The sequence below is a fragment of the Erpetoichthys calabaricus genome, chromosome 2, assembly GCF_900747795.2.
Source record: "Erpetoichthys calabaricus chromosome 2, fErpCal1.3, whole genome shotgun sequence".
In the NCBI taxonomy this organism is placed as follows: domain Eukaryota; kingdom Metazoa; phylum Chordata; class Cladistia; order Polypteriformes; family Polypteridae; genus Erpetoichthys; species Erpetoichthys calabaricus.
Window position 1 is genome coordinate 309,456,095 of NC_041395.2, and position 13,048 is coordinate 309,469,142.

Genomic DNA, 13,048 nt, shown 5'->3' on the forward strand with positions numbered 1-13,048 from the left:
TATAAAAAAAAAAAAAAAAAAAAAAAAAAAAAAGACCCGGATGTACTTTCTGTTCCTTTGCTCAGCCTTCACTTTCCAGAAGTGGTTGAAGGACGTAGTCGTCTGTGTATCTTAGAAGTCAAGTGGGTGAAATATTTTAAAAATCATTACATTTGCGTCATTCTTATAGATTTTAAGTGTAGGTAGTTTTAAGTAATTTCATATGTGTTTTTTTGTCTTTATGTTTTGGAATGGTGATTGGCTATTGGAAAGCCGGTAAGAGCTCCTAATTGATTCTTTACGCCCCGACTTGTCAGATAATACGGTGTTCCGGTTATGTCAAAATCATTCTGGAATCCGTATATGTAGGAATGAAGGTGTTTAACGAGGAAATGTGAACCCCATTCGATGAATTCTCCTGAACCGAACGATGACCTTTAGCGGAGTTCTTTTTTCTATTCTCCGTGCACTTCATTATGCAGTATCCTGCATCTTTCTGTAGGCGAAAGATTTTACAAGGGTCTGCACCTTTTGTATGTGGATTCCATGATTTCATGTGGCTGTGTTTGCTAAGTGAAAATTGTAAGTTTTAAAGAGCACGAAATAAGCTTGAAGTGAGTGGTCTCTTCTCGTTTGTCAAAATCCTTTGAAGTAAAATTATCTAGTGATTTAAAAGAAAATTCTAAAGGCACTAAATATTTTAAAACTTTGGACCTGGACAAGCTATATAGGAGGGACGTCTACATACTTAAATCAAAGAAGACTATTGAAAATGTGCTTTTGTTATTTACGCTTTTGGGAAAAATAAAAAACGATCTTGTTTTGAAATGAAACACGTTTCTTGCTCAACTGAGAAAAGGAACATTGAAACGAGCTACTTTCTCCCAAAACATACAGGCTAGAGGTGTTCCTCTACAAAGGTATTAAATTCAACATGCACCTCTGCACTGTCCCAAAAATGGTTGGATACCTCTAACTCTGGGGTTAATACTCCAAATAGTGTGTAGCTCCTTCCTTGTACTTACTTCCAGTTGTGATCAAACAGGTTCTGCGTCTGTGGACTGTAGTGTCGTCCTGTGCCACTTTACAGGTTTGCACTATCAAAGAGACACATCGAGTAGTTGCTTCAATTTCCTGTTAAAATGGAGATAAAATGTATTTCTCCTTTGCTTGATTTCATATACTGTTTTTGGTGTAAGACTGAAAGTGACTCTATGATCAAACATTTGTAGTATTCGCCTTTCGCCGTATGCTGTGGTATTACTGCTTCTCATTTGCTGTTCAGAGGTTATCTTGTGTCCTTAAAATCTATTATTAGTGCTACTGCTATTTTGTATATGTAGTACAGCTGCCTTTTTAAAACTTTTTTTTAAAGTTTTTTTTTTTTAAAACTAATTTACCTAACTTATAAGAAACCCATGCCACAGTGTGTGGAGTGCATAATGATTTTCTCATTATCTAACTAGACCAGGGGTTCCCAAGCATTTTGTAAACCTGATTCCCCGAAAACGTTTTACCCTCTGTTCAGTGCCCCCCCACTAATATCAACACAGTGCTACATTGTAGAGCTTGATCTTGGATTCTTGGTTACTGCTATCTATAATCACACTGCATGGTTTTGGATAATAGTAGACCTGTTAATCAAAGTAAATGCTTAACTACAGCAGGCTGTTGACACACATGTAATCAAATGTTGTATCTCTTGTCCAAAATTTTTCTCAACCTTTCTTCTTGGTATATTCCCTCCAGAAATGTAATGTTGCTAAATAGCAATATTTCTTTGGTTTTAAATTGCTAAGTAATTAATTAATACTTAAAATTATTAAGTAATGAGTACTTATTGCTCACAAACAACTTAAGGTGATGTTTCTTTAATACCCCATGCATACCTAATGTTGCATTTTGTAGTATTAGTAAATAATAACTGATAGTTGTTTGTTTTTTTTTTTTAGGTATTTTTAATTACATTTTTTTATGTAAGACATCCTTTTTATTTTTTTTAATGTAAGGACAATAGTGTTGTTAAATATGGGATAAAAAATAAAAGGCCCAAAATTTACATTCTTTGTAAAAATGTTTACATAAAAATTCAGATCAAAAGAACTTTAGGTCAAATAAGCATTAGCTCTGCTTCAAGATTCTCCCTGTTCTTTTATTTTTACATTTTTTATGCCAGAAAACAAAAGCTTTCCACTTTTGATTAATGTTAGTAAACGCTAACATGAAATGTAAATTAAATGCTCATTTGCTAGAGTTGCTTTATTTATTAATGAACATTCTTTTATTGGCAACATTTAAATATGCTTTGCTGTAGGTGTTAATTGAGTTAACATTATATATGTTGTCTCTGTATGTACTTAAGATAGGCACTGCCCTGTTGCTGCCTGAAATGTAAATGTTCGATCCGTCATCTACACTACCTCAATTTCTCTGCTATCTTGTTTTTTTTTTTTTTTTTGGATATGATTGGATTCCATAATTGCTATAAGTCCTTGTTGGGTTGGAACCATTAATGCTGCTACTTTGTATATCTTGGTTTACTGTAGTTTCAGAAGTAGATGTTTAATCCAGCATTAATAAAGGGGTTATCTTATTGAATAACTGAGTCATTAGTACAGCATGTAACGTGGATGAAACCACAGGTTTTTGAGTTGTTCCTTATATTGAACTCCACATTGAAATTTGTAAAACTCATTTGATTCTATATGTTGACTTACTTGTAATATACATGCACAATTTCAGTTTTGGAGCAATGCCTAGTTTTTGTGATATTGATCCTCCCATTGTAACTCGCCAACAAAATTTCTGACACTCCATGAAGCCTATATTTTAAATTGCATGATCAATAATGTGAACATGACATTTTGTGAGAACAGGCATAGCCATTTTTAAATGATGCATGTTTTTTGAGTTCTTTTCCCATCATACATCTCTGAACCACTCTCATTTCCATTGAGTCACTGGAATCGTGTATAACCTTCATTGTAAGCAGGGCCATGCTTACATCTTCTTCTTTCAGCAGCTTCCGTTAGGGGTCACTACAGCAGGTCATCTTTTTCCATATATTGCTGTCCTCTGCATCTGGTTCTGTTACACCTACCACTTGCATGTCCTCTCTCACCATATCCATAAACCTCCTCTTAGGCCTTCCTCTTTTCTTCTTGCCATGGTTTTGCCAAAAACATTGCCTTCATCTAAACAATTCTGGCATGATGCCACAAAGGAAGACTTTGTGCAATGGTCTCTATCTTGGAAATACTGTATATCTTTACAGAGGAAATTATAAACCATTGGTTGGTCTTTTGAAATCACTGATATTTTTATTTAAACACTGTAGTTTGACACATAAAATATACAGTGTATTGTGGTGCATTGTAGAGCTCCATAATTTTCTCTCCTTCTATTTTTCTTTCCTTTTAGCTGCTAAAATCAAAATGGCAGGGCACGACTCTGGAACTCATCAGTTCACTGGCATCCAAAAATACTTTAATTCCTATACCCTTACTGGCAGGAGAAATGTAAGTAATAGTTCTTCAAAAGGTTTCATTTGGCAATTGCATAGAGAATGTCTTTGTTATCATGAACATGCTTTTCTTTCACAGAATAAAAATTTCATTACACACTAACTGTGGTTACATCAGTACTTTTTCAATTCACAAGGCAATTACTTTGAACATTTATACACATGCAACTCTTAAATTGAATGCATTTTTATATAACCTTTTTATAATTGTTATGCATCTCAATTTGTAAAACCTAATTATATTCTTTGTTTCAGTGTTAATTAGTAGTAGTGCTGGGCAGAATGAGCAAAATTCTATATCACGGTATTTTTCAAAATTATACCCGTTTCACGGTATTCAATGGTATTTTTTTCCCATGCATGAGTGGATGTTAACCACATTTTCCACTGCAATTACTGCAGTAGACTGGCTAAAAATAACCTATTCCACTGTCATGAGAATTGTACAAAAAAACATTTTAATGTGGACACAAGTATTAATACAGGTTTGCATGGCCCCATAAAATGATAGTGGCACTAATGAAGAGAAGGAATCACATTGCGTGACAGCTGCAGTCAAAATATAGAACATTTTTATTGAACAAATTTTGTAAACAACCTTAAAGTAAAATTTTGACAACATATTTTCAACCATCCATAGAGGAATTTAGACTTAGTAAAATATCCAGAGGTGCTTGTCAAAAGTTGTATTGCACTGAACATGTCTTAGAAAAGGAATAATTAGTAAATATTTTTTGTAAGCCAACTACACTTTCTGTTAATGTTAACAATCTCTGTCCATTGACATGTTAGTGACTTTTTAAACAACTTCACCATCAGTAAACTGCATAATATTTAAACTAATAAATAATAATAAAATACTGCAGTGGGTTGGCACCCTGCCCAGGATTGGTTCCTGCCTTGTGCCCTGTGTTGGCTGGGATTGGCTCCAGCAGACCCCCGTGACCCTGTGTTCGGATTCAGCGGGTTGGAAAATGGATGGATGGATAATAATAAAATAAATAATAGTGCAACTTCAGTAATACTATTACTTCAAGACTTCAAGCCCAGGTACATTACACAGTATTCACCAAATAAAAATAAAATAAAACAAGTGCAACTTGGTGATAACATATATACCAACTGAACCATCATTTAGGCAAATTGCATTAATATGGACCTTGCTTCAAGCTAAGCTATATACATAAATAATAAAACTGCAACTTGCATTTATAATGCTATTTGTGGTATAGCCCTACGGAATCGTATTAGGGCCACGGTGAAGAAAAAAAACAATACGAACACAATTCTCGACATTTCCACTTTAATCTTGATGCTTATGTCGAGATTAAAGTCAACATTTCCACTTTATTCTCGCCGTTTATGTTGAGATTAAAGTTGACATTTCCACTTTATTCTCATAGTTTATTTTATAATTAAAGTAGAATGTAAATTAAATTAGATTTTCTCAGACCCCATCATAAGTTAATGTAGCACATTAAATGCTTTGTGTTGTGTTCCCCGACCCAGTTGTTAATCACTACGCTTCTTAAACTGACTTCCTCCGCACTAACAGGAGGCACTGGCAGCGATGACCATACAGAATACATTCACTTCATGATATTTCTGCTCTCTGAAAATTTAGAATGCCAAGATATATACTTGATATCATTTTCAGGATGAAATGCATTAAAGCAGGTATTAAACATGCACGGTAGTGCTGCTCCCTTGATAAATGTCTTTGTGAAATTAAAACTAGTTAAAAACTTAGACCACAGAGTGTTCAGAACTTAAATAAAATCTTCGTTATACATGTTTAATTATGCCATCCATTCAGGGTTGCGCTCATCCCAACAAGCATTGTGTGCGAGGCAGGAGCAAATCCTGAACGCCAGCACATCGCAAAGTGAATACGAGCAAAACATATACTAGCAGGGTCAATATAGCATAACAAAACCCCACATCCTACATGACTTTGAAAGGAAACTGAAGCACGCCGAATAAACCCACCAGAAAAACATGCAAATTCAAGGCAGCAGTGCAACCTCCACGCCACTGTGCCCCCACATGATTAATACATGCTTCAATGCATTTCATCATGAAAATTATATCAAGTATTTATCTTAGCATTCTAAATGTTCAGGGAGCAGGAATGTCATGAAGTGAATGTATTCTGTGCGGCGATCGCTACTGGTGCCTCCTCAGTACAAGAAGAAGTCAGTTTAAGAAGGGGAATACTTAACACAAAGCATTTAATGTGCTACGTAACTTATGACGGAGGTTTGAGAAAATCAAGTAAATTAAATATTCATTTTACGATGATGTTTAGTTTATGATGTTCTACTTTAATGACAAATTAAGAGAATAAAGTCAACATGTCGTCACACTATTACACAGCACACAGGTACATTACACTATATTGAAATAAAATAAAACCAGTACAACTTGGCTTGCAGAATTATCCAGTAGTATAGAAACCGTATTCACAGATTTGAACATAATGGTCCACATCCAACCTTTTAAAACCAAAGTATCTCCAGGCAGCAGTTGTGACTCTTTTTTTGCAGCAAAGGTTCTTCTATGTCATCATGTTCAACTTGATCGTCTGCTACAGCTTCAGTTTCAGAATGTTCTCTGTCCATTTTCACTGCGCATGTACTACCGCATGTACTCTGTTGCATGCCTATTTAGCGGTGTAGCAGTGAAAAAGGGCCCCCCTTAAACAGTTTCCCGAATATACAGAGCATCAGGATTAAACTAAGATGAAGCTATGAGAAAGCCATGTTAAAGTAATGTGTTTTCAGCAGTGTTTTAAAGTGCACCACCATATTAGCCTGGCGAATTCCTATTGGCAAGCTATTCCAGATTTTAGGTGCATAACAGCATAAACCTTCAGATATACAGTATAGTTATTTAATGAATATATAACAAGCATGATAAAAGTCTCCAAATACATGCTCAGGCTATTCTAAAGATATGCAGGTCTTCAGAAGTTTTTTTTCCATGTTCCATTCATCTTAATAAACAGTTTGATCAGATTGTTTCATTGATCATTTTTGTTAAAGAATATTCTGCACTTTCAATGTGAACAATTACTGAAATCTTCAAAACTAGCTACGGCGGTGTAAGAATAGGAACAGAAAACGGTGAGAAAAGAATTCAGAAATCAAGAAGAAATAAATACTTATTGAAAGACGCAGTTGTGCATAGGTGTTTTGGTGGAGAAGACGGATAATGAGTCGAAAGATCTAACCCTAGAACAAGCCACGTACAACTGACTGTGGCTGAATACTGGTATCGGGTCTGTGCTCTGGTCTTTGGGTATCCGACAGTGCATGTAGAATTTCCGGCCAAGCAGGATTACATGTGAAAGTGATAAATAAATCAGGCTTCCTGAATTTACATACTATGGCCATGGCATCCTGATAGTTTTGTTGCATGCATCTTGTACGTCCTGGAAATGTGGACATTAATATGATAATTTTGCCTACACGTACGTTATTTTCAGCTTTTGCTTGCAGTGCATCTAGTAGTCCTTTTGTATTGTTCCACTTGCAGATCTTGTTGATGTAATCTGAGATAGCTGAGACGCGCGCCCACTGTTTTAACATACGCATCTACGACGTACTGTTGGAATAGTTTGCCGCTGGAGTGCAACATACTAAATGTACTCCTCATTGCTAATCTGTATGTGTAAAACTGGCATTGAGTAAGCCTTATTCGCTTGGCGGTTCTTTTATTGGGAACATGTTGTAAATCTTTGTGCCAGCCAATGTCTCCATAAGGGAATAAAAGTGGGTAAACCATAGGATCGCAATTCATATTGAGCGTGGAAATCTGTTTACAGGAGTTGCCAATGGAATAGATGTAAATGTCCCTTTCGGCAGGCGGTTCGCCATCTTCTCCTACAAAAATCGCTGCAACATCGGTGTGACATGTCCGGAGCATTGTATCGTCGTAAATCCTGCCTAGGGTTTTCCATGAAAACCATTCGTACAGATGCTGTTGGATTGGACTGAGCGATTTCATGCATGTGTTTGTATGATTTAGCGAAGGGGTTGATGGTTCTGAGCATGGAATCTAGCTGGAGAAGTAAATGTTTGCTGCATGCAGAGTTTGCATTATTTTGTAAGCGTACTTTAGTAGCTTGCGCTGTGTCAAAAACATAGAACTGTCCATATCATGGAGAGGTAGAAGTGTTAGCGTATAGTGGAGAGATTTGGTGATATTTTTGCCCGTGTATTTTAAAACCGTATGGTCCGTGACCAGGAGGTTGAGTTATCTGTGCACCCATGGAAGCAAACGCTAGAGAAGAGTTGTATTCTTGAATGTGTTCACGATAATTTTTAGCTTCTGATGTTTGCTGTGTAAGAAGCTGTTGTAAAGACACAGGAGCCGTAGGCAGCATGGGGAAGGGTTTGGAAGAGGATGAATAGGAATCGAGAAATGCTGTGTCGGCTGCGTGTGGGCGGGACCGTTTTTGAAGTGGAAGCAGGACGAACCAGAAGAGAAATATATATGAGATAGTCTTAAGTCTTAGCTTTCATAGCAATCACATATGTTGAACCACTATATATCCCTTATTGTTATGAATAATTAACTAAGTACTGTTCTGTGAAGTGGACTTGCTGTATCTTAGGTTCAGTTAAATGAAAACAGCTATTCTTCTGAAGGGTTCCCACAATATGATTTTATAATTAATTATTGGCATTGATTACCTTAAATGTTGCATGGGCTTCTTTTAGATTTGGAGAAAGAGAGTAATTGTAGAAATACAGCAGAACTGCCATATTGTGTTTGCTGATGTAAATTAATGAAAAAAGTATGTTTGTGAAAATAAGTAAGGGGTGTTTTGACTTATTATTGAAATTTTTAAAGGACAACGGTCGCTCCTCCAAAACCCCCTCTTAACACTAGAATTACCAGAGCCTACGAAAAAACTCATATATCCAGCCCACCTTAAATCGCTTCTTAAAACCTTTCTCACCTCTCCGCCAGCGTCTTTTGTCATCTAAATGTACTGATAAAGACAAGCTGCCAGCAGCCGGCTATTCCATCCCCCCAACGACTTAGAACGTAAACAGGCTTTTCCCAGCTAATGCCTTGATTGATTATCTGGGAGTGAAGTGGAGTTTTAGAGTAGAAATAATAAGATTGTTATTTGGAACACACGCATTTCATATGTGTTGCATTTCTACAGTAATCTGTGTAAACACATTGTTAAAACAGAAACGGTTTACAATATTCTAGTAGCAAATGACAAAATGTAGGCATAAACTATATAATGTATGAAGCCTGAAGTCCAAATATCAAAGAAACACTTTCACAAAAGGTACGAAAAAAAGCCACCGCCAAAAAAACCCGCCTTAGTGTGAGACATTGACATGACTTAACTATCACTGCTTCCGTGGCGTAACAGTATCAGTCGCTGACTGGGAATTGAAGGTCATGAGTTCGATCCTGCACAACTCCCATTTGAAAAGTGTTCTTATTTTCACTATTTTAGAATAAAATGATACATTTGATTTCAGTCTGTAACAGCCGGTGTAATTTATGATATTTGTAAAGGTTAGCTTTATTTTTTTAAAATTCACTTTTCATTGTCTCAGTCGCGTTCAGGATCCATCCCTACCGCCCCCCACCTGACACTGCTGTTTTTACATAAAGACGCGCTATAGTTCTGCAGTGTATCACGATACATACGACTGCGTGTTTTTTTCCCCACAGTATTGCCAGTCCCCACGTGTTGCTGTATGCTGTTTCTTTTGTACTCCAGGACATGCAGAGCAAAGCATAGTAAAGAGCAGTAACTTCAGCGCTATATGCAATCATCGGACACTCCCCATCTGACACTGCTAAAGCTCTGCAGTGTACTTGTGACTGCATTGTCGTACCAATGCTTGCGAACTGAAGTGTCTGCATGCACTTTTCGTGGCATTATACGTGTATTTTTTGAGCATGCCCATGTAGCTCAAACACAGGAACATATGTTGATGTAAAAGTATAACAAAACAAGTGCACTTTTATTCAAGACTATAACCGAAGAAAAAAGAAAGCAAGTTACAGTAGGTGGAATGCTAAGAACTGCTGATTTCCATTCTGTGCTATATAACTGTTAACATTTGAATCTGTTGATTGCATATAACGCTGTCTGATTTAGTGTGCGCAAGAACATGCAGGTGGCCAGTTGCTGAGTGCTACAACGCACATTTTAAAAAAAGAAAGACACAAATATATGTGACGTTTTGAAGAAATCATTTTATGACGCGAATAGTACCAATCAGAAAACATCGTCGAAGTAATGCAATATTATTTGAAAACGAACAGCGTCAGGTTGGGTGTGAAGTTATACTGGCGCTGTTTGAGTCAGATCAGAAGCTGAATAAGCTGAAAAAGCTCCTGTTCTGACTCTAAGTAAAAAAGCATGAATTAATCAACAGAAATAACCGCGACTGACATTTTAAAGTTAACGATTTACAGTGCATACCAATTTATAAATTCAATTTCCATTTGAGGGAAAAAAAAAACACTTTCTTCAAAGCTGGGAATCGAACTCGCGTCTCTGTGGCACAGTAAGGCAGTGGTGCTCCAAGTCAGCAAACCGTCCTTATAACTTATTTTTTCAAGATCCATAACACACAGACAGACAGAGCACTGCGTAATACAGAGACAGACAGGCAAAGATATACAAATAAACAGGGAAGGTACATGTACTGAAAGAAAAAAAAAATCAACATGTGCGTTGTTTCTTCTACTGAATAAGCTCACCCGCTCTAACATCACCCCTCCCCCGATCTGACTCTCTAAGTAACAGCGCAAGTACAGACACAAATCAAGTGCATGCGTGTACTGTATAATATTAACAAAAAAAGCAGCTTACTACTGAAAACGGCAAATATAGGAGTGAGTGGGGATCGAACCAGCACTCTTGATTACACTTGGTTTGCGTCTGTACTTGCGCTGTTACTTAGAGAGCCAGATCGGGGGAGGGGTGATGTTAGAGCGGGTGAGATTATTCAGGGCAGAAGAAACAACGTGCATGTTGATTTTTTTTCTTTCAGTACATGTGCCTTCCCTGTTTGTTTGTATATCTCTGCCTGTCTGTCTCTGTATTACGCAGTGCTCTGTCTGTCTGTGTGTTATGGATCTTGAAAAAAATAAGTTATAAGGACAGTTGTTCATGTTAATTGCAGTCTCAATTGTTAAAAAAATATTTAAAAAGGAGCATCCCACATGAAAATATAACGATCTCATTACCTGACAGTCCATACCAATTTACAAATTTTATGTCCGTTTGAGGTTAAAAAGAAAAAAAATAAGTAACACTTTATCCTCAGCGGGGAATTGAACTAATGTTTGTGAGGCAGAGAAAAGCTACTCGGTCTGAGAGGCAAATCTTAGCGCGCTACGCCACGGAAGCTGTTATATGGTGTGTGAAGCTTTTGTAGAAGTGTTTATTTGATCTTAGGAACTCGGGCTTTACACATTCTATAGTTTATGCCTACATTTTGTAATTTATTACTAAAATATGAAAAAGTTTCTGTTTTAGCAATGTGTTTACACAGATTACTGTAGAAATGGAACATGCATGAAATGCATGTATTCCAAATAGCGATCTATTATTTCTATTCTAAAACTCCAGCAGTTCAGTCACTCCCAGGTAATCAAACAAGGCATGAGCTGGGAAAACTTAGTGAACGTTCTGCGACGGTGGGGGATGGAATAGCTGGCTGCTTGCTGCTCCTCTTAATCGGCACATTTAGAAGACAAAAGAGAGGTGAGAACAGTTTTAAGGTGGGCCGGATCTACGAGTTTTTTCATAGACTCTGGTAATTCTAGTGTTAAACGGTGATAAATTGGAAACAGTTTTTTTTACCTCCTCTTTGCTCGATCAGCTGCTGGATTGCATCTCGTGCGGTGCACTTCTGTCATATCACCTATGTCCATATATTTGAGCTCTTTTCACTTTTACATTTTCATCAAGATCGCATTGAATTTTGATTCTGTGTTTGGAATTACATCGTGACAACACAACGTATAACTGCCCACGAGTGAATTATTGTTTTTCTCTCTACAAGAAATGTCTGACAATAGCATTCACACAAATGAGAAATGATTGAACCATGTGCGTGCTTGAAAGTTTCTCTCGCTGGATTTCACTTTCACCAAGTGACAAATCTTTTAATTCTCACGGATACGCCTCTTCATTGGGAAGAAACACTACTTTTGTTTTCCCTGATGGCAACATGATTTATACGATCAACAAGTCTCCAACTTAAAGTTTAAATCCGAACAATATATTCAATCTCTTTTCGCTGTTCCATTATTTCACCGAGTAATGATTTGCAATCTTTACTATCATTTTTTTTTTTGAGACTGTCGAATTTTCCTACTTCCATTATCTCTAACCTGCTCTACATATGTATTGCGCCAATGTTTTACGACGTTCTACTTTGTCATCTACTCTGTTTTATTTCCAGCCCCAGGCGTGGTTAAATGTCTTGGCACAAAATCTCGTCTCGTGGGACTTGAAAGTGTCTCGTGTCACGTCTCGTCTCCTTCTAACCTTCCGAGATTTTTTTTTTTTTTTAATAGAGAGAAATAGCTGTTCAGCACACTGTTTTGTTTTAGCTTTTTTTTTCTGCTTGATTAAACTAGTTATTAATTTCAGTGTCTTTTTAATGAGAAGTTTCTTGACATAAATACACAGTATATAATGTTATACTTACAGTATGTTTGTGTGTGTGTTTATTATGACCATGTCAATTTCAGCTATGAGTTTCAAATGATTTACATATTTTAGGCATTCTACAATACAATTTGATCAGTGATGTCTATCTTTATCAGAATTATAAGCATTGGAAAATATTAGAATTTTATTTATCTTTGTGCAAAATGGGTGTAGTAGACTATGCTTGACAGATATGTTGCTTTTTTCCCCTACTACCAAACCCAAAACTGCACACAATTAGGGAAACTTTTTTTTTTCCTTTCCGGTGAGATATCACTCTTCTGTTTCACTTCACACAAAATACAAGCTTGTAGTACTATACTGGTAAAATTTCAGATTTATGCAGGTTAGATGCACACTGGTTACATCAGATTATATTTTTTGATCCAATAATCAATTGTGGTGATACTAACTAGTAAGTTTAAAAAAAAAAAAAAAAAAAAGGATAATTTAGGGGAAAAGGCAAAATTTACCATGCCAGATTGTTTTAAATTCATAAAGTAGTGAGACTTTCTGCATTAGACTTCTAGTAACTTCTAATTTTAAAATTAGCTACGGCAGATTCTGCCAGTTTTGTTCATGTTCTCTTTGCACCAGCTGGCTGAATACCAGTAAGAGTTTCAAATGCATTAGTTGCTTGTTGGGCAGTGTCTTTTTAAACCTCAAATTAACATGCAGTTCCATTTTTATGTAACAGTTAATATTCTGAATTTTGTTCTGCAGTGCGTGCTGGCCACATATGCTGGAATTGCTGCAATCCTCCTTTATTTCAAACTTAAACCAAAGAAAAAGACAGAAGCAATTGCAGCAAAGTAAATGGTAAGTTATAAATAATG

General features: G+C 36.5%; 1 protein-coding gene across 2 annotated transcripts in view; it reads left to right on the top strand.

The window, feature by feature from the left end:
- Positions 1–13,048, top strand: part of atp5md (ATP synthase membrane subunit k) — a 550,207-nt gene that overhangs the window by 536,840 nt on the left and 319 nt on the right. Inside the window, exons 1-3 of one of the 2 annotated variants that reach the window (XM_028791966.2) lie at positions 11–122; positions 3,400–3,497; positions 12,936–13,031. In XM_028791966.2, the coding sequence (XP_028647799.1) occupies positions 3,414–3,497; positions 12,936–13,028 (177 nt within the window). In that variant the 5' untranslated portion in view covers positions 11–122; positions 3,400–3,413 and the 3' untranslated portion in view covers positions 13,029–13,031. Of the gene's footprint in view, positions 1–10; positions 123–3,399; positions 3,498–12,935; positions 13,032–13,048 lie in introns of those variants that run through there. The other variant, XM_051922208.1, reaches the window with a different exon arrangement.